Here is a 22,232-nt window from a genome sequence, read left to right as displayed (position 1 = left end):
AATTTATTGTGAATAAATGTTATTTTTGGTTAAAGCAAAATAATAATTATAAGACTTATATCTTCCCCTCCAAAGGCCAACAAAGTTAGATTGCCTGGGTATGTCCCTTTATGAACTCATTAGTTCTCATGGAAGGTTACTGACCTGAAACATTTTTCTTTCCACAGGTGCTGCCTGACCAGCTGAAGACTTCCTGCATTTTTTTGATTTTCCATGACTTTTTCTAGTATCTGAATTACTTCACTTTTATTTGCATAAAGTTTCCATCGTTGCCAAAACAAACAAAAGACACCTGACCTCTCAATACCAAATGACCATAACTCCGACCCTGGTTATGCTCACTGTCTCGACAAGAATCCAGAGGATGGGAAGATGATTCCAAAATTCCTGGAATCGACATTGATGAATCAGGAAAATAACCAAAATAGGACATATGCAGTTAAGGGGAGGGGATTGAGGTACATTATATAGTTCTCTAGAAGCATTAACTAATGTAATTAATTTAACAACATTATCAGCTGAATAATGATTTTTAATAAAACCTGCTCAATCTACATGAATTGACTTTGCCAAATATTTCGCTATCCTATTTGCCAACACTTTAGCCACAATTTTATAATCCTCATTTAACAAAGAAATTGGTCTATCTGAAGCAAATAAAGGAAAAAAAAGTGTCTTTGTCCTAAACATTATGGAAGGCACTGTACCTAAACTAAATTAAAATTAAGTTAACCATTTTCCCAATTTAAACATTTCTATGACGAGTAATTTTAAGCAGAAACTTGAATTATAACATCAGTGTAATTCTAAATGATAATCAAGTCAAGTTTATAAATTGCTTTCTAAGCAGATGTTTTCAAAGGAGAAAGATCATTCCTTATTTGACCTGACGCCGTATCTGAAACATTGGAGATAGGTTTAAATATTCATTAACTAATTTGCCCCAATTACGCTGATAGTTGAAAATGCAGACACCAGCAGCATTGAGCGTGCTTTGAAAGAGTTTAAAGTCCAAGTCTGTGATAGGCCCTTGAATATCACATAACTCAACAGGCTGTAAACCTATAACAGTCTGAACACAGAGAAGGGACCTGCTTCTCGTCGGAATAATGCTAACATGCTGTCGATCTATGGACTCCTGCAAATACAGCAATGGATGGCTATACCCCACGCTGCTTCTGTGTGCCTATGGATTTTTCTCAATGATGAGACCATCAGAACCTTTTTTAACACCCTATCTTATTGGACCTGATAAAAATTTAACCATTGACCAGGTAAATATAAAATGCATGGAAATTATATAACTAGATTCTGTTGGATTTTGTTGAAAAGATGACAGAAGCCAGTCAGGACATTTCACTTGCTTTTTCGCTTCTTCACTTCCCATCAGCCAGGGTCAAAAACAATCCTTCCAGCTGAAGCATTTGCAGAATGTTGTGTCTGATTTGAAATTTCCAACATTTATGGTGTTTTGAGGACATGCACAAAGGTTTCATAGGGACCAATAGAGTTAAAGTGCACCTGGGCAAGACTCTTTTTCTGAGAGATTCTGTAAATAATCCAACATGGGAAGCTCCTTCTCCGTATGAATTATTAATCATTAACAAGAGATGCACAGACTTGCCCTTGGATATACTGCTTTGAATATTTAATTCAATAGCAAAGCATGTTATTGATACATACAGCATGAGAAAAGGCCATTCAGCCCACCAGATTCATGGTGGCAAGTGGGCACCCATCAGTATTAATTCCAGCATGGCTTGTAGCCTTCCAAGTTGAGGCCATTCAAGTTCACATCCAGACACTGCTTACATGCACTCAATTCCTCCTCTTCTACTGTTCTCTCAGGCAGGGCATTCCAGCTGCTCACCTTTCTCTGGTTAAACAGAAGAGTCTCCTCACATCTCCTCTAGATCATTTATGCCATTCGTAAGTCTATGTCCTCAACATGTACATGCAAACTAAATTTGGAGAAAGACTGAATTTTTAGATTTTAAAAATGCATAAAGAAAAAATTAAATGTAATTAAAATATTTAAGATTTTAAAAAATAGCTAAAATAATTTAATTATATGTATGCTTCAGTAAGATTCCCCTTCTAAACTCCAGCAAGTACAGACCCACAGCCATCAATCCCTCCTTACACATTAACCCTCACGTCCCTGGGATCATTCTCATAAACTTCCTTTGGACCCTTTCCAAATGTGATCTGATCAATGACTTAAAAATACTCAGCATTACATATTTGCTTTTATATTCTAGTCCTCTCAGAATGAATGTGAACATTTCATTAGTCTTACTACTGAGTCAACCTGCAAGTTAACCTTTAGGGAATCCTGCATGAGGACTTCTAAGTCCCTTTGGATCTCTACTTTCTGAATTCTCCCCCATTTAAAAATTGTCTCTGCCTTTATTCTTTTCACCGAAGTCTATGCCAGTGGTTCTCAACCTTTTTCTTTCCACTCACCTACCACTTTAAATATTCCCTATGCTTTCGGTGCTCTGTGATTAATAAGGGATTGCTTAAGGTGGTAGGTGGGTGGAAAGAAAAAGGTTGAGAACTATTACATGTACGGTTTCAGAACTCCAAAGGAAATGGGCCAATGCCAATTTTTCTCAAGCAAAATATTTCAGTAACAATTGGGTTAAGAGCAGTGATTCTCAATCTTCCCTTCCCACTCAAATATCACCTTAAGCAATCCCTTACTAAGTGCAAAGCACCAAAGGCATAGGGATTACTTAAAGTGGTATGTGAGTGGAAAGGTAAAGGTTGAGAACAACTGGTCTAAGCCTTTATTGCTTCTACCCAAGTGGTCATTCCTACCGCACCTGGTATCTGTTGTATTGGAAAAATCAAATCAAATGTGGTATTCTATATTGGAAGAAATACAAAGTCCCTGAACAATTGGAAATATGCTGGTGAAATGAGCAGGTGATTGCATGGGGAAGATGCATCGAAAGGGCGGAGGATATTGATAATGATGGAAGTATAGAGCAGAGCGTGACTGAGGCAGTCATTAAAACTGCAGATGCTGGAATCCTGAGTAAACAATGAGATGCTGGAGGAACTCAACAGGACATGGGCAGAAATGATCAGTCAATGTTTCAGGTCAGGACTCAGGATCACAGAAGGAAAGTCTATTTTCAGGAAGCTGATGGGAAGGGAGAGCTAAAGATGTGATATGGAGGTGTTGGAAATTATGGAAGAATATTTACTGATTATGTTGGGGGGGGTAACTGTATTCTTGTTCTGGATGGAAGGGGAGGGCATGAGGTGAGATCCAAGGTGCAGGAAATGGAACAGCAGTGGTTAAGAGCCATGTCAGCGCTGGTGGAGGGAAACCATGGATGAAGAAGGGTTGCGTGATTGGCATGGCAGTTATCACTACACGCCAACGATCAGGACAGGGGTTTGAATCCTGCGCTGTCCGTAAGGAGTTTGTACATTCTCCCTGTCTCGCAGGGGCTTTGGTTTCCTCCCATCATTCCAAACATACTGAGGGTTGTAAATCAATTGGGTAGCATGGGCTTGTGGGCCAAAAGAGCCTGTTACCGTGGTGTATGCCTAAATTTAAAATAAATTTAAGTAACAGGAAAACATTTGGGAATGCTCTTGTGGAATGTGTCCTCTTCAAAACTTGTATTCCAATGGTTTATTATCTTCTCTAATTGTATTCCTTGCCCGCTCCAGTATATTTTCTCTTGTCGTATATCTCAAAAATTTTACTAAAATGGATCTTGGTTTTTGATGTGTCTGGGGTTTCGGAGCTAGTGTTCTGTGTGCCCTTTCTATTTCCATTCCTTCCTGCATTTCTGTCATTCCCAGGACCTTCGGGATCCATTCTTTTATAAATTCCTTCATATCTGTGCCTTCTTCATCTTCCTTCAGGCCCACTATTTTTATGTTGTTTCGCCTACTATAATTTTCCAACATATCAATTTTCTGAGCTAACAACTCTTGTGTCTCTTTAATTTTTTAATCACTGTTTTCCAATTTTCCTCTTAAGTCGTTTACTTCCATTTCTACAGCCGTTTCTCGTTCTTACACATTTTCTAATCTTTTCCCTATTTCTGTCATAACCAGCCCTAATCTATTCACTTTATCTTCCGTACTTTTCATTTTTATTTTAAGTTCACTAAATTCTAATGTCAACCATTCTTTTAATGCTCTCATTTGTTCTTCAAAAAAAAGCATTATCTATATTCTGTCCAACTGTTTTACCTTCTATCTCTCTGTGAAGATCTTGGTCTTCTTCCTCTTCTTCTGTGTCTTCTTCTCTTCTTTGTATCTGTGTCTCTTCTGATTTTCCTGATGAGTTGTTTGTCTCACTTTGTTGGGTCTCTTCTTGCTTGGCCCCTTGTGGTTGGTCCTCTTCTTCTGAACTGCTCATCTGTTGAGCCTCCTGCTGCTGCCCTTCTTTCCTTTCACCCAGTTGACTTTCTTTCTCACCTGGTACTTCACTCCCTCTTCTGCTGCTTTCTTCCTCCTTCAGCTGAGAGCCCTGGTGTCGGGCATCCCTCAGCTGGTCGTGCCGTGGTTGCCCGCTCCTCGGCGGAGCCCCCCTCCCGTCAGTGTTTTCCTTTTCCTTAGATTGTGCACGGTGGACTTTTGTTTGGCTCAGAGAGCCATTTTTGCAGTCCAGCGGTCAGGGGGTCGTGACTCCACGAGGCTGTCACCAACCTCAGGGATCGGGCGCTCTTCTTCACCACGGCTCCTTGTTCCTTCGTGCAGTTAAGACCTTTTTTTTCCGGCGTCTTTCTTCTTTTTTCCCCCGTTGTTTTTACTTTTTCCTTCTTAGGTGCGATTTTCTTTCTCTTCTCTACAACTTTATCTTTTATTTCTTATATTTTGTATTTATTGAACTTAGTCTTTTCTTAACCTTTTTTCTTCTTTTCTGGAGAGGCCTGGTTTTACCCCACCGGCCTCTACTCCGTCACGTGACTTGTTCAAAACCTCTCAGAATATTTGTGAAAGTAACCCAGAAAAAATATTTTACCATATCTTGGGCCCATGAATGTTAGCGTTCCCTCCATCTGTTCACTAAATTATAGATTCCATGTGCTGCCTGTTATGTGTAATATTTCCAGATTCTAAACATAAGTGAAAGATTTTCACACAACCTTGTACAAATGTCTCCTATTGCTTGACTGTAACGTTACATTTGTGTTTTCATTCACTTGCAGGTTACTAATGAAATATTTCCAGTATGGACCTACTCTTACTTGGTAACGTTGATTCCTGTCTTCTTGATCACAGATTACGTCAGATATAAACCTATCATCATCTTGCAAGGGATCAGCTTCATTACTACCTGGCTAATGCTCCTGTTTGCGCAAGGGGTCCTGGGCATGCAGTTCTTAGAATTCATCTTTGGCATCGTGTCTGCCTCTGAAGTAGCTTATTATTCTTATATTTACAGCGTTGTTGGTTCAGAACACTACCAGAAAGTGACCAGTTACTGTCGGAGCATCACGTTGGTTGCGTACACCCTGGCCTCCATTCTGGGACAGCTTTTAGTCACTGTGGGAAATGTATCTTACTTCGTTTTGAATGTGATTTCACTGGTTTCAATGTCAGTGGCCTTCCTTACTTCCCTGGCGCTGCCAATGCCCACGAGAAGCATGTTCTTCCACAGGAAAGAAGCTAAAGATGTTCAGGTCACACCAGCGAGTGAAAGCGGCAAGCCATCCTCTGGAACCAACCGTCTGCAAAGTGACACAGATAGAGCCACCCTCTCAATGGGTCCTGCTAGCTTGCATGGAGATTCACGTAGCCCAGAGAAAGCAACTGGGTGGAATGGCATGATAAAGGACCTTGTCCAACTGTGGGCTGATTTCAAGGAAAGCTACTCCTCTCCAAAAATTATCCAGTGGTCTTGCTGGTGGTCACTGGCCACATGTGGGTATCTGCAAATTGTAAATTACATACAGGTGTTATGGGATCACGTCGAACCATCCCAAAGCAACACAATCTACAATGGGGGTGTGGAAGCAGTGTCCACCTTCATGAGTAAGCAGAATTAAAACATTTATCTATTTTATTCTTCAGCATTAGTAACTTCTAATGCCATCTGGCGCATTTGAGAAAAGAGATCAAGACAGGAAAGTCTGCAGACACTAGGGTCATTGTACAGTACGTGAAAGTGCTGCAGAAAGTCAGCAGGTCACGTAACATCTGATACTGCATGGCCTGCTGGGATTCTCCGGCACTTTTGTGCATTGAGCAAAGGCAGAATGGATGTTGTGAAGTGACAGAAAACAAGAGTCATAAGTTCCCATAAAATTCCATGATGATTTAGTCACCAGTTAAGTTATGCAACAAAATTAAAACAGGAAAGTCTGCATACACCGTGATTGAAGTAAAAGCACAGTGCTGGAGAAACTTGGCAGGTCAAACAGTGCCCTTTATCTAACAAAGATAAAAATACATACCTGACATTTCAGGTTTGAGCCCTTAGAACCACAGAATGCTACAGCACAGAAAACAGGCCATTCTGCCCCTCTGGTCTGTGCTGACCATCATCTCCCAAGTCCCACTGACCTGCTCCCATTCCATAAACCTCCAGGCCTCTCCCATCCATGCATCTATCCAATTTATTCTTAAAACACATGATCGAGCCCACATTCACCACATCAGATGGCAGTTCATTCCACACTCCCACCACTCTCTGAGTGAAGAACTTCCCCCTAATGTTCCCCCTAAACCTTTCCACCTTTCCCCCTTCAGCTTGAAACGATGACCTCTCCTATTTATCTCCCCCAGTCTAAGTGGAAAAAGCCTTTTCGCATTCACTCTCAAAATCTTGTAAACCTCTGTCGAATCTCTCCTCATTCTTCTTCGCTTCAAGGAATAAAGTCCTTACCTGGTTTAATCTTTCCCTGTAACTCAATTCTTGAAGACCCAGCAACATCCTAGTAAATCTTCTCTGAACTCTTTCAGTCTTATTGATATCCTTCCTGTAGTTAGGTGACCAGAATGGCACTCAATATTCCACATTTGGCCTCACCACTGTCTTAAACAACTTCAACAAGGTATGGGGAAAGGTGTGGTCCTAAAGGCAGGAGGTAATAGGTGGAGGAGGGAGGGAGGGCACTGCAGTATGCAGGGGGAGGGACCATGGTTCTGTGAAAGCAGAAGGAAGGGGGTGGAGAGCTGGAGGAAAGAAGACAGAGGGATGGGGAAGAGAGAAGAACCAATGTAGAGACCATGCTGATATCTTTCCAATGCCTTGAGGTGACTGCTGGAGGAATTTTGGGTCTCAGAGTCAAACAAGAGGACAGGCACTGCTGCTCTCTGGTAACCCATGAGTTTAGTGCCAGGTCTAAGATCTCGATTTTCAAATATCATTTTACTGAATCGGCCAAAGGCTCTGTTGGTGCACGGAAGGCGATGGGGAATGTTGCCATCTCTGTCTGCGTTTGCCAAAAGGTGGCTCTGAGATATGAAAAGTGGCCCACATTTTCTAGGATTTCATCGTGAACTTTGTCAGGGGGAAGGGCCGATCAGGCACCTTTGTCTTGTGGATGTTGAGTGTAAGGTCCACCATTCTGCATAAAGGTTACCATGTATATGGCTGGTTAAACCACTCTTGATTGGTTGGGACAATTCTACTTGACTGTTAACATCGAACATGTAATCTAATGAGATAGAACAGGAGGGTTGGAAAGAGAACAATGCATATTTGAAGCATACCAGGCCAGTCAACAGGTTACAGATTAAACTCAATGTAATAGAACATTCAAGCAATGAGATCAGTGATATGAGTATTTCTCAAAGTAATTTTTCTAGTGCTTCACTAAACTATTAACACACAATGGTAGTCACAGTCCTGTCTGTGAACGTTGCTGTTTCATTTTCAAGACATTTTATTGCTCAGTTTGGAGACTGGTTGTTACCTAGCAATGATCAGCATTTCTTTTCAAGATTGACAACAATTGTTGACATATGCACATCAAAAACATTGTTCATGTTAAACTGTTACCTGTGGATTATGTGAAACAAGAGATGGTGTCGTTCTCTTGAACAATATGTTTGCTTTTCTATCACTGGCGTGGTCTGAGTACCCGTCTGTTTGAATCCAGGTGCTGTTATGTCCTTTGCTGTGGGCTTTGTAAAGCTGGATTGGGCTGTCTGGGGAGAAATGGCACTTGGCACCTTTTCTGTGGTAGGTGCTACTGCTTTATACATCATGGATCAGACAAACAATATCTGGGTTTGTTACGCCAGCTATGTTGCATACAAAGCTTCCTACTACTTGCTAATTACCATAGCTACGTGAGTATGATATTCTTCCAAAAAGAATTTTAAAAATGCAAAGATGTTCTGTTTTAAATGATATAAAAATGGAATCCTGACAAAAACACTGATTTATCAAATGAACTTTGTGTCAAGTAAGAACACAATGCTGGAGAAACTCAGCTGGTCAAACAGTGCAGCAAAGATAAAGATACATAACCAATGTTTTGGACCTGAGCCCTTCATCAAGCCAGATGCCAGCATCAGAATGAGTGGGGGTGAGGGTCAGGGGGAAGAGCACAGGTCCACAGGCAGGAGGTAATAGGTGGATAAGGGAGGGAGGGTTCACTTGCAAACAAGTGGAGGGGGGACAGCTCTATGAATGGAGAGGGCAGGGTGTGAAGAGCTGGAGGAAAGAAGACAGAGGGATGGGGACGGGAGAGGAAGAACAGGGAGTGGGCTAGATGTCTTTAAACATCCAAGCCATTTCTTTATAAATAAACTGCTTGAAACCTTTGTCCCTTCCCAGATACTTTTCCTCAACAAGCAGCCAGTGCAAAAATTTAGAGCCTAGAGAAAGCAATCCCTCTGAGGTAGGAACCCATTCTTCCCCTGCTCCAGCCCAGAAAGTGGCAGAGTGTGTCTGTCTTGGTTAGTGAGCTGCAGGGTCTCCTTGTGGTCAAACTCTGGTTGGGTGACTCATTGGCACGGGGTGGGGGGGGGGGGGTTGACTGTGGAGAGATGCCAAGGCCCAGTACCTGTGCCAGACTCAATATAAAACAGGACCCAGCCATGAAATGAAAATTGTTGTTTGCAAAATAATGGAAGGCGTGCCCAGTAGTCTCATAACTGTGCGAGCGCAAAAGATTGAATCCATCCTGTGTTATCAAATCACAGGTCACTGAAGAAGGCATCTTTTAGGGATATAAGAAATAGGAACAGGTGTTGGCCATCCACCCCATCAAGCCTGCTCTGCTATGCAATGAATTCATGTCTGATTTGATGATAGGCTCATCTCTACCTACCTGGCTTTTCCCCATATCCATTAATCCCTATCGAACCTTGTCTTAAATATATTTACAGAGGTCATTTCAATGGGCAGCAAATTTCCCACCCTCTGGGAAATGCAGTTCCTCCTCATCTCCATCCTAAATCTACTACCCTGTATCAAGAGGATATGTCCCCTAGTTCTAGCCTCCCCCATCAATGGAAACAACTTCCCTACCTCTATCTTATCTATGCCTTTCATAACTTTATACATTTCTAAAAGATCCCAGTGACGTGGTGGCAGATCTCTCACACACAGCAGCTCCTGGGTCATGGCAGCTTTTAGACAAGTCCTCACTGGTCCAACTGCCCAAATACTTCAGTAACTGCTTGATATTTACCTGCACAATCCACACCTCCCACTGATTCTTGTCCATCTGCCTCTGCTGTCTGCCATTCTCCCAGCAGGTCTCTCTTGTCCTAAATTAGCTGCTGGTATTCTGTATCTTCTCCTGCTCTTGTATATAGTCCTGAATCCAATGCAACATTCACCCACACGTAGCAAGCTGCTATAATACTCACCTCTCAACCTGTGCACGCTGCAGGAAGATTTCTGAGTGATTTAGACGTCTGACACTCTGTGCACGTGAAGATTGCAGCAGTGTACAGGCCCTTTGGCCTACAAGGTTGAGCCACCCCATTTGTTCCTTGGGTTTGACTGAAGTGAACATCTCGTTGTAGATGGACTGCACAGGGGTCTGAACAATGAGTCTCTGACTTTTGGTTAATCAAACCACACTTACTCTTATTTCCATGAGGTTTTTCTTTGTGTGAAAACCTTTCAACTTGAAGATTATTGAATGCCTTTTGGAAATCCAAATACGCTCTACCCTGCACATTACATCCTTAAAGAACTCCAACAAATTTGACAAACATGGTTTCCCTCTCATAAAACCATGATGACTCAGCTTGACCATATGATTTTCTAAGTTCCTCTCCAACCTTAAAATGAAGTCCATATTTTTGTTAATGATACAGCAAGATAGAAGCCCATTCTGCCCATTGAAACCTGTGCTGCACAATTACACCTAATTAATGGGCCAACCCTGGACATTTTGGTGCTGCCTCACTACTCCCATGTCTTGGATTCTGGTGCAATGTGAATATGCACATTCTCCCAAGATTGGTGGATCCAAAAATTGTGTGGGTTGGTTAGTTTACTGGCCATAATAAACCACCCCTGGTGTGTAGGTGATTTTGGTTGGGGGGTTAAAGTTAATGGGAGTGTGAGAAGGATAAAGTTCATTTATTATTACCATTCAATTGTACAACTGGACAAAACAGCATTCTCCGGTCCTCGGTGTAAAAACATGCAAATACATATATTGACATCACACATATATTTCCAAGAGATTTATATGGAGTACAGGTATAAAAATAAATAAATATTGTTAAATAAATGGTAAATCCTTGGAGGGATTGTCTGACCAGTTCATCAGTTGCACTGCCCGTGGAAAGAAGCCATTTCTTAGCCCGGTGGTCTGGCACCGACATTCCTGAATCTCTTTCCCGATGGGAGTAGCTGGAAGGTGCTGTGTGCAGGGTGGAAGGGGTTAACATGGCATTTGAGTAAGAATGGATGCTTGATGGTCGGCCTAGTGGGCTGAAGGGCCTGTTTCCCAACTGTATGTCCCTGTGGTACTTTTCTACTTCCTGTCTCCCAACACTTGCTGCAGTTTTCCAATAACTAGAACCCTTTAACAATCTGGGGATCTTTTGTAAGATCAATACCAATTCATTCATGATCACCATGGATGCCTCTGTTAGCCCTCGAGCTTGAAAGCCATCAGCTGCAGGTAATTTGCACTGTGCCCTTAGTTTGCCCCATATTCTGTCTCCTCTGTGAATGATTACCTTCAGCTCCTCGTCTCTGATTAGATGTTTACTTTCAGAGTCTCTGCCATGAAATCAATACAAAATGTTTGTTTAAAGCCTCTGCTATTTCCTTATTTATAAATATCAATTCCCTCATATTTACTATCTATAGAACTAACATTTTTCTTCGTAATCCTTTAACTTTTTTTGTATTTGGAGAAACTTTTAGTGTCTTTCTGTATTTCTTCCCAGCATCTATTTTCTCCAACTTTATTGCTTTTTCTGTCATAAATTGCTGGGGTACATAGGATAGAGAACATACCCAGAAAAAAGATAGTACATTACAGCAAAGTACAGGTCTTCCTCAATGTTGTGCTGTCTTCTGTAAACTTCTAACTCTTCCCTACCACACACACCCATAACCCTCTATTTTTCTTACATCCATGTACTTATCTCAGAGTCTTTCAAAAAGTGCATCTAATCTTCAGACCTTCCACTAATATTTGCAACATTAAACGACCCCTAGTTTTGAAATGATACCATCCCTAACTGCCTCAAACTCAGATCAACAATATTTATTTAGACATTCAGCACGGTAACAGTCCCTTTCAGCCCTTGAGTCCGTTGCGTCCACTTACACCCAACTGACCTACAACCCTGATACGTTTCAAATGGTGGGAGGAAACCGGAGCACCCGGAAGAATCCCACACAGACACGGGGAGAATGTACAAACTCCTGGTGCTATAACAGCGTAGCGCTAACCGTGCCACCAAAATACTTTCTGTAAAGGCTTAATTTGTCAATCAGGCCCTATCCTTGATGCCAGTATTGGCCATGGACGCACAGGCCAGTTCTATTGATTACTGTCAGTGGAGAGGGGGCTCGTATGACTCAACTCCAACCAACAGGAGAACTGTGGGCCATGTCCCTGATGCACAGGAGAAAGCTCCATTGGCAATATTAATAAGCAAGTTCTTGGTTTGTTTATAAACTGCACCATCTGCTGGAACAGTCTCAACATTTGGCTGCTTGTCTCAGCTGCAAATGCCTACTCCACCATAGGAGCTTAAGGAAAGTTGATCCACAATGGCATTATCCAGTAGATTCACTTAGAAGGCAAGATCATTGGACCAATGTCTGTTGGCAACCCTATGTTAATGACACACACAATATTCTTTTGATTACAATTGGGATCAAATTGTCTCGTCACATTTTTTAATGGCAAGTTGCTGACTTGTTTTATTGGCATCTCATTTAAAGATACTCTATAATCGCTGGCTTATATTGCCTCCTTACCCACGAATTGTCCTCTTCTCTGCTTCCATCCAGGACCACCTCCAAACTCAAGGTATCAGTTCCTCCACATAGAAGCCAGCTCATTCCCACTGCAGCATCTGCAGACTCTTGTGCCTCCAGTTTCCACTCTGGTTGGGTGTCAGCTATTTACCCAATGCACGGCTCTCAAACTTGAGTCTGAAAATGGAATGAAATGTGAAAGTCTGCAGATGCTGTGATTGTCATTAAAAAAAAACCCCACAAAAATGCTGGAGGATCTTACAGTTTCACGTAGGAGGTAAAGACATATAACTAATGTTTTGGGCACGAGGTTTATTTAAGGTATGAGCAAAAAGTCCTGTAGGTGCCTCAATATAAAGGTTGGTGAGGGGAGGTGGGGGTGAAAAGGGAAGAAAGGGCAGGGGAGGAGTTCAGACCAACAGGAAAAAAGGCCAGAATTGGGCATAGACAGGACAGGGAGAGGAAAGGTGAGAATTGATCAAGGGAGGGGGTGGCTCTGTGAAAAGGAGTCAGAGAGGAAGGGAAAGAGAGACAGTTAGAGGACATAGGGATAAAGGAAGGAGGGAGATGGCAGGGGAGGAGGGTGTCTAAGGGAAACCAGAGAAGTCAATGTTAATGCCATCTGGTTGGAGGGTGCCCAGAGGGAATATGAAGTTCCTCCACTTTTCAAGCAGTCTCAGTTTGGGAGTATGGGACTATGGAGATCTCAAAATGCCTTGATCCTCATGGAAGTTACAATGGGCATGTAGGTGGCAGCTCCACACTTCCTGCATCAAATTTTGTTTTTTTTGGCTGGATAAATATAGGATTGAGCTTTCAAAGTCCAACCAGTTATTTTCTTCATCAAGGTTCCAAATAGCTGCTAATTTGAGCGTGGAGCGTTATGCACTATTGTTTGGAGTAAATACCTTTGCAGCTCTCATTCTTCAGACTATTTTGACCGTCGTCGTGGTTGATTCAAAAGGCCTTGGTCTGGATATTGTCACCCAGGTGAGTTCAGTACTGGATTCTATCAGTGAGTTGCAGTGCCTGATAGTTGGATAACATGGAAGGTTTGTGTTTGATTTATGGACAGACTATTCATCAGTAGATTGCTAAAAATTGTTTAACCAAATATAGATAACATCTGAAAACTTACCTGGTTATTGATTAAGTTTCATTATTAAAAAATGTTTTTAAACAATTGGATGATTTATTTTTCAACCTAAGAATGTCTGGTAACATATGCACCCGAACATGTTAACCAGGCCTTTTCACCTCTGTGCTCCAGCTCACAGAATCTTGTTAATTGAAGCAAATGAATAAATCACAAAGGCTCCAATCATGGAAGCAGACAATCCTGAATTTGACGTCTCTCTGGACTTTGGACTGTTTTTTTTAACCTGCAGTACAACATATGGGTTCAGTCACTGGACTGCTCACAACACGAACTTTCCCGGTGAACCTCAATCCGTGCGACAATAAACTTGAACCGTCAAACTTGCACAGCTGTTATTCTTCATTCAGCTCACCTTTTCAGGTTTTTTTAAAAAACCTTTCCATCCATTTGTTTGACCTTCTGTTCACAACTCACCTTTTTACACCAGTTCACTGATTGTTCCACCCCTTTTGCTCTGTCATTCTATTCACATCAATGACCTCAGTCGTGTTCAGTTTATTAACAAGTGAAACACAAAAGTCTTCAGATGCTGTGTTTGTAGTGAAAGTGCAGAGATGCTGGAGGAACTCAGCAAGCATTGCAATGTCCATCGGAGGTAAAGATACATTGCCAATATTTCAGGTCCAAGCCCTTCCTCATGTAATGTTTTGAGCATGAGTCCTTTTTCAACCTTGATGAAGAGCTCTGGCCCGAAACATCCATTATAATAGTATATATACGCGGATAGGTTAGAAAGACTGGGATTATATGCGATGAAGTTTAGAAGGATGAGAGGAGACATGATTTAGGTATTTAGGATTATCAAAGGGCTTGATGGTGAAATCAGAGTACATGTTCCCAATGATGGGAGACACTAGGACTAGAGGGCATAGTTTAAGAAGACAGGGAAGCCCATTTAAGACAGAAATAAGAATTTTTTTACCCAGAGAGTTGTGGATCTGTGGAATGCATTGGCACAGAGGGTGGTGGGGTGGATTCGCTGGATAGATTTAAGAGAGTTGGATAAGGCTCTTGTGGGCAGGGAAGTTAAGGGTTATGGGGATAAGGCTGGGATTAGTTATTGAAAGAGAAAGATCAGCCATTGTCTGATAAATGGCGGTGCTGGCTCGACGGGCACCTATTGTCTATTATCTTTACCTCCTATGGTCGCTGCGAGACTGGTCGAGTTCCTCCAGCCTTTTTACTAAGTCCATTAACTGGGAATATCAACACAGTCTGCAATTGCTTTCAAATTTCCAACTTTCCACATGGTCTTCAGTCTTACAATTTGTATTTCACCACCACACATTTACTCACGTTGAGACTGTCCCTGAGCTCAAGCCAATGTCTGCACTAATGCTGGGGACTTTCACTAATACTATTCACAGACCTCGTCTGCTACTGCTAGAAAGGGAGAAGCTGTGAAGCAAATGAAAATGTAGCAGGATGCACACATGATAGACCCTTTATGCATAAGAGAGTTATGAATATCGTGAAACCATTTCAGTGCCCGCACACAAGGAAGGCATCTGAGTAGTTTGGTTCCACTAAAAAAAAACAGCTCTAACACTAATGTTGTTAGACTAGTCTCTGTCACATGCCTATACATTCTGAAACTGTGAAAACATAGTGGATCTTAATGTTTGGTAGATGCAACGATGATGAATTTTGAAGAGTTGTGCTGGAAATTGCCCCTCCTCCCAACAAACTCATGCAGACCAACATCAATCTGTGATGTGTTTCAATCTATACGCATTTGCCAGGGTTCTGTAATAATAAACTCAGGAAACAAGGGTCTTTCATAAACAAGGGTCTTTCATACAGAGAGAGAGAGAGAGAGAGAGAGAGAGATGAGGACAGCAGCAAAAATGTCTAGTATGGAGTTTAAGGGGTGCCTGCTATAATATTTCACCTGAAAATCCAAGCACATCAGTTACAGGGGCATTTTGTTGGGAAAAAGCTAAGATTATTGCATTCTTGTGCTGATATTAAATTTCATAGTGTTCTACGGCATGGAAATAGGCCCCTCGGTCCAACAAGTAGTCCTGAAGCTACTGCCATTTGTCTGGGCTTGGCCCATAACCCTCCAAACCTTTCCTGCTCACATCCTTGTCTGAGTGTCCTTTAACTGTTGGAGATGGACTCCCCTCTACCCCTTCCTGTTACATTGTAGAGTTCCAGCAAGTCCAAAAGAAGAAATTAGCCACAAATTACCAATAGCCTTTTGGATCCGAGTCAGAGGTCACAGGTCAAAACTCTGCTCCGAATCACAATTTCTCATGATCACTACTACCCCAGTTTTCTTTTTCTAAACATTATGAGCTTTTTAAAATCCTAAATGTAATGTCACCAATATTTTTCCTGTTTCACCTCGCCTCTGCTCAGTTTAATGAGCCTCAACATTTCTTGTGGGTTCTCAGTAAAAGAATACCTGACATATTATTTCTTGCCCTTTAAGAAACGTGAAGTATGAATAACTGAGACTGAGACTGTCAGTGTAAGCCACCATATTCTTTGATGCAATATACAGAGGCTCCGTGGAACCTGCTATAAACTGTGTTGGCTTTTATTTTGCAGTTTCTGGTTTATGGGACTTACTTCAGTGCAATTGCAGGACTTTTCCTCATCAGAGGAATCTACACCTTATGGCGAAGTCGAAAGAAAAGAACAAGTCGAGATCAGACAGAGGTCATTGATGGAAACATGCTACCATCTGGAAATGAGACACATCTCTCGGAACAATTTTGAAATTTTGTAAATACGCCAACAAAAAAGAGCTGAACTATTAGAAGTTCTCAGCAAACCTTGGTTTGGTGGGTAGAATATCTGTCCAAGGATGGATGCAAAGACCACATGCAATTAGTTACTCAATGATTGAACAGATTATTCAATTCATTTCAGTCAAAGAAGGAATTTATTTAATGAGAGTTTTAAATCATTGCTTTCCTGTTATTCGTGATTCTTCCATTGTGCCCTTAACTCTTTGGACTCTGGCCATTTTTAACCTTTCATAATATACTTGGGACTGGGTCTGTGGGTAAACTACAGTACAAACCAGCTGGTGGTTGGGTGTAAAAGCAGTCCCGGAAAGAGGGGATACGGAATATATGCGCTTGTTGGTAGTCCCTGAAAACAGGGTCACAGAGTCCAAAGGGTAAATCTACAAAAGTGAAAACTGTCACAAAGCAGCTGTAAATGCCGAGGTGCTACTTGTAATTCTCTGCATGTTGAATTCTTGTCATAAACAACCAGGAGAGTGAGAGAAAATGCAATGAGCAGGGAAACCTTAACGCAAGAACAAAAGTTGAGCTGGTGCTCCATTTTGTGCCTCTTACCCAGAGGCCTTTTCCAAAGGCTGCAAATTTGCAAACAAAGTTTTCTTCTCATTAATATTTCCACAGATTAAGTCTTAAAAACAGTCGGGAAATGGTTGTTTTCCATTTATTCCCAGTGATTGGCTCGATGAATTTAGACACTTACCTCAGTCCTTCATTATTAATTTAGTACTTTTAGGCTTCATGCAGACTGATGACTACAATACATGCATTCATTGAAATTCCTGCTCATTCTGAGTGGTTTAAAAAAAAACTATACTGAACAAGGTACATATACATGTAAACAAATAAAGAAATGTAATCTGACTGCAATCCAGAGAGGAAAAAAAAAATCCAAGTGCATAAGTAAGAGTCCTTAAATAACTCTCTGATTTGAGTTTGTTGTTAGGAAGTCTGCTGGTGGAGCGGAAGCAGCTGTTCCTGAACCTGGTGGTGCGAGTCTTGCGGCACTGATACTTTTTTCCTGGTGGTAGCAATGAGAACGGAGCATGTGCTGGGTGATGCAGATCCTCGATGATTGCTGCTGCTCTCCGAAGGTAGTGTTCCATGTAGCTAATCTCGATGGTGGGGAGGGTTTTGCCTTTGATGTCCTGGGCTGTGTCCACTATCTTTAGCAGGGCTTTCTATGCAGATGTATCCTGTGTCCCCATATCAGACCGTGATGCAGCCAGTCAGCACACTTTCCACCACACCTCTGTCAAAATTTGCCAGTGCCATACCAAACCTTTGCAAACTGCTGAGGAAGTAGACTGCTGAATCACCTTTACCTTGACTCTTTCAGAAGTAGGATATTTTCTGCATTGGTTCATTGTCAATGAGGTGATCTTACTGATCACCTCCCAGACCAAAGTCTAGCTGGCACAAGATTAAAGGTCTTTTGTATGGGAAGCTCTGGCAACTATCTCTCCACACAGATTTAGGTATAGCACAGAATGAGGCATCATCCATACATTGTATGCCAGTTCCAAATACATCATATTTAATTAAGTATAATGGAAGCAAAATTCCTCTAGAATTTATATTGCATATTCAATCAAAGCAGGAAAAAAAAAACCTAAGGTTTTACAGCATTATTGTTAGAATTTCATCTCTTTTAATAGAGATTATCCTGCTTTGCTGGAACATTTCTGACATTGACCTTCACTGAATGAATGGTGACATTGCCATGGGAGCTAAAGTAATACTAATCTCACATCGCACAACCCAGATGAGACAAGACATTGGTTTGGAGAACAGAATCATTGTGCACAGATATAATTCGGTTCCAATTTTAAAATCAGTCACATATTTGGCCAATTTAATAAGATACCTTCCATGTGTTCAGAATAACTACCAGGCAAATGGGTAATAAACTGAAAACAGGTGCCTGGTCAGAATGCACAATTCCACTATTATCCCTATTACTTTCACATCATTCGTTTACAGTATTGCAATGACTGTGAACACTTCCAAGGTTTTTTTTTGCTGCAAAAACCAGTTTAAATCTGGGTGAGTGGTTTGAAAGGAACTGTCGACTCTGGAGTGAAATCATCCATGACATTGGAGGAGGTCATTGATTGGGTGAGGTCATTGATTGGGTGAGCGGGATCGCAGCCCTGCAGAGTCATGACACGGATGAATGAATGGATGAGGCTTCAATGAGCTGTGGAAGAGATTGAACAAACAAATGGAATGAAAGGGTATCCTTGGAGGGAGGTGGCAGAAGGTCTGTACTCTGTGTGGCTGCGGGGGTTCGGGAGCGCTGGAGATGAATCCATGGACACTTGGTGATTGGGGGGGGAGGTGGGGAACTCTCTCAGACTCTTTCTCGGACTGTAATTTCTGCCGATGGCGAATCTGTCTGCCTTACAGCAGACAAAAGGGAATTTCGTGTAATTATGACACTGTTTTTAATTACATGACAATAAATTGAATCTTGAAAGACAAAAACAAAGTCTTTAATACATTGTGTAATAGAGGGAACCCTTTTAGACTTCCGGTGCAACATGATTAAATGCTTAGCTAATAGAGAAAGAGACATCAGTTTTTTTTAAATTAAACTGGAGAAAATCAAATATACATTAAGAGGGTACATCGGAAAAAAAACATAAATGTTATCACTGAGTTATTTCTGAGCTACAAGTGCTTACAGATTAAATGTCTTATTGTACAAGGTATGACTAATAGGTAATATACAATACTGTCAGCGAAGAGCCAAGGTGGTCAGGGTGTGGCGGGGTGGGGGGTGGTGGTCAGCATGAATTTGAGGGTGGACGTGAATATCTATGTACATGTGCAGTTTTTTCTGTTGAAAAAGGGGCACAACGTATTTATGTATAATGTGAACAAAGTTGTTTTGATGGTCAATAGATTTTGAAAAAAAGAAAATGGTGGCACTGCTACAGCGGCTATAACAGTCCCGTTATCACTGGCTGGACCTGGGGAGTAGTCACAGTGCTGCTCTGCAGGGTCCTACAGCTCTGTACAGGCTTTGAATGGCATGTGAAAGGAGCCAATAGTGATTTTTTTTACAATCCTGCACCCACTGAGGTCAGTGTCCAAGATGGTGGTGCCTGTGCTGGGGTTCCAGACTCTGGGGGAACAGCAGACTGGCACAGGGCACCAGAAACGGGAAGAACACTCCCGATTGAGGAGAAGCCTGGGAAATTCCCCCTCAGGGAAAGTGATCATGGTAGTGGGCCAGCGAGGGGCTCAGCAGCTGAAGGACCAACACAGGCTGCTGGCAACCTGTAGTCGAAGGACCCACACAGAATCTAGGCAGCTGGAGGCTGGGTCATGGGAATCTGGTATCAGAATCAGGATTCAAGAGGGCAAAAAGGGCTCTTGGCCAAGGGCCTTGGGCGCTTAGGCTTCCTGATCTGGAGCTTGGATTGCTAATGGTTTGAACAGGGGTCTGCAGCTGTAAAGGCTGCAGGAGTGCTGTAGGCAAATGCATGGACACTCAATGCTTCTGAAGGGACTCTCTGCTTCTCTTTAAGGGTGCAGAGCAATGATCATGATGTCCTTTTATGTTAAAGTATATAATGTTTATTACATTTTAATGTTTTATTATGAGATAATAAAAGGAACCTTTGTTATAGCTGCAACAGTGTTCTTCCAACCCCTGGATTCTCAATCATCTTGCTGCTGGATTTAATTAATGAAACATTGTGAGTTGGGTGTGCAGGAGTGGAAAGCTATTATGCTCAAACAAATGACCAATCTTATCAAACTCGGTTGATGACCAAAATGATCACCAAAATTTAGCAAATTGTGTGATGAATTAACTCCATGTCAAACATAAACTTCTTTATTCTCCAGGTGCAAAACAACACCACTGTAGCTCACCTGAGTAATTATTCCAAATCAAGGTGTCTTGAATCAGGAAAACTGATAGTTTGAAATATTAGGAATGCAAAAGATTTATGCTCCAAATACGATGCACGGCCGAGTATCTGCTCCTAAGGCCCTTGATGAAGATATAAATGGATAGAAATTTGCATTCAATATCTGGAAGAACAAAGAATAACATCAACTTTTGCAAACCTGGTATCTCCTGAGTGTCCTTGAGCTGTAGGTTTCAGTTCTGTGATGTGGTCATCAAACTGGGCAATGAGACAACTGACCTCCTTGCTACGTGGCGCTTGTGGGTGGTCTAAGGATGAAATAGGGGTGAACCTATTTCTCAGAGAATGAGATATGGATGAACAATGATCAAAGTCGTTCCAACGGGGATGTCAGTAGGTGGGAGCATCAACAGTTATAAGTGTGTGGAGACAATCATAATGCAAATGTCACAAGAACAGTGTGAATGAAATTAAAATAAGCACAGAATCTGTACACAGTAGTCCAATTATACTGGCTCTAAGCTGAAGTTGCTTCATTTTGGCTCATCTGTGTAGTGCCAGAGGGGAAATCAGCATTCTTTCAGTTTCGACAGTGTTGTGGGTATTAACTCAGCTGGAACCCATGGCTGAAAGTCAGGTTAGTCCGATGGATGACACAGTTTATTAATGCACTGAGCATTTCTTTTGCTCTCCATCAGGAGGCATTGCCCACTATTTGCAGGAGCTGGGGGGGGTCAGGCTAAACGTCCCCTCCCTGCACAGACAGCAACCATCCGCACTCACTGTTGTCCCACAATGCCAGGCCCTGATTGGTGACTAACGCATACGTCGGACCTCATGAACACCAGCCAACTGGAATAAAGGGCACTCCATCAGTACTCGCTGAGAATTTCCAGCATTATCTGTTTATATTTTAGATCTCCAGCATCAGCATTTTATATGATTGTCATTGAACAGAGAGTGACCGATCAAAGGGTCAGCTTCATCTGTGGTTTTCACTGGGTCCCCCAGGAGAGTCCTATCATCTCAGACCCTCTGCCGTTCTCCCCGCTGCTCAATCTTGCAAGTGATGTCAAAGGTTGGCTGCTTTTAAAAGCAAATTACCCAGTAAAGATTTAAATTTTACTAGCATATTTTTAAATAAATCACCATTGGGCTCCTTAACAGGCCCGTACAGAGCCTGTCGGCAGTTGGACTGGGTGGATGGACCCCGCGGGGGAGTGCCGAATTTTTACTTGGTGTTCAAAACAACCCTGATTTTGGGGTGACAGTTTTAAGATTCAAATGCCATCTTACAAGCCAGCATTCGCAACACCACTAAAATTATGTCCGATCAAGTTTGATCAGTTAAGTCAAAAATAATGCTGACTGAAAAATTTAACTTTCAGGATGTTAAAGTCAGGGCTTTAACATAGTCTGTGAGACAGTGGTGTAATAATCTGGGACAACTACCTGAAACCTGCGAATGAAATGCGGTACATGAAACAAGTAGACTCAGAACACTGATAAAAAGATAAAGAGAACAAAGGAGGGATTGAAATTTCCAGAGGGCCACATAGGTAAACCAAGCAACATTTGTGCCAGAATTCTATCTTGGCAGTTACTACAAGGAAACCATTCAAGTAGCTGAAAATAAGCAAGGGTGATAAAGAATAGCTTATGATTAAAAAATGGGTCCATCTGTAGAAGTGGACACCAGGAGCGTAATAAAGAAACTAGCAGTTAGAGACCCAGGCTGCAGTGAATCAGTGTGCAAGGCACTGAGGTATTGTGAGACAAACATTGACCATTGTCTTTGTTGAGCAATCCTTCATTGTATCTTTGGCTTGGCTTCGCGGACGAAGATTTATGGAGGGGGTAAATGTCCACGTCAGCTGCAGGCACGTTTGTGGCTGACAAGTCCGATGCGGGACAGGCAGACACGGTTGCAGCAGTTGCAGGGGAAAATTGGTTGGTTGGGGTTGGGTGTTGGGTTTTTCCTCATTTGCCTTTTGTCAGTGAGGTGGGCTCTGCAGTCTTCTTCAAAGGAGGTTGCTGCC

The 22,232-nt window shown here is 41.9% G+C and overlaps 1 protein-coding gene and 1 long non-coding RNA gene across 2 annotated transcripts; one reads left to right on the top strand and one right to left on the bottom strand.

The window, feature by feature from the left end:
- Nucleotides 1–1,034: 1,034 nt before the first annotated feature.
- LOC138742631 (thiamine transporter 2-like) lies at nucleotides 1,035–16,792 on the top strand. The gene is made up of 5 exons (XM_069897300.1): nucleotides 1,035–1,274; nucleotides 5,184–6,009; nucleotides 8,082–8,274; nucleotides 13,243–13,384; nucleotides 16,110–16,792. The coding sequence occupies exons 1-5, from the start codon at nucleotides 1,110–1,112 to the stop codon at nucleotides 16,278–16,280; spliced, it is 1,497 nt and encodes a 498-aa protein (XP_069753401.1). The 5' UTR covers nucleotides 1,035–1,109; the 3' UTR covers nucleotides 16,281–16,792.
- On the bottom strand, nucleotides 1,447–8,242 carry LOC138742633 (uncharacterized). Its single transcript, XR_011344317.1, has 3 exons — nucleotides 7,982–8,242; nucleotides 4,222–5,906; nucleotides 1,447–1,961 (listed from the first exon to the last, which is right to left on the bottom strand). It is a non-coding gene; the product is annotated as an uncharacterized lncRNA (long non-coding RNA).
- Nucleotides 16,793–22,232: the final 5,440 nt, after the last annotated feature.

Source organism: Narcine bancroftii, chromosome 9, assembly GCF_036971445.1.
Source record: "Narcine bancroftii isolate sNarBan1 chromosome 9, sNarBan1.hap1, whole genome shotgun sequence".
Taxonomy (NCBI): Eukaryota; Metazoa; Chordata; class Chondrichthyes; order Torpediniformes; family Narcinidae; genus Narcine; species Narcine bancroftii.
This window is presented reverse-complemented; position numbering and strand designations above follow the sequence as displayed.

Excerpts from the sequence above, each read along its gene's own strand:
- LOC138742631 (XM_069897300.1), top strand. The coding sequence starts at position 1,110 with ATGCTAACATGCTGTCGATCTATGGACTCCTGCAAATACAGCAATGGA. Across the intron at positions 8,275-13,242 it reads TTGCTAATTACCATAGCTAC|GTTCCAAATAGCTGCTAATT; the intron begins GTGAGTATGATA and ends TTCTTCATCAAG. Across the intron at positions 13,385-16,109 it reads GTCTGGATATTGTCACCCAG|TTTCTGGTTTATGGGACTTA; the intron begins GTGAGTTCAGTA and ends TTTATTTTGCAG.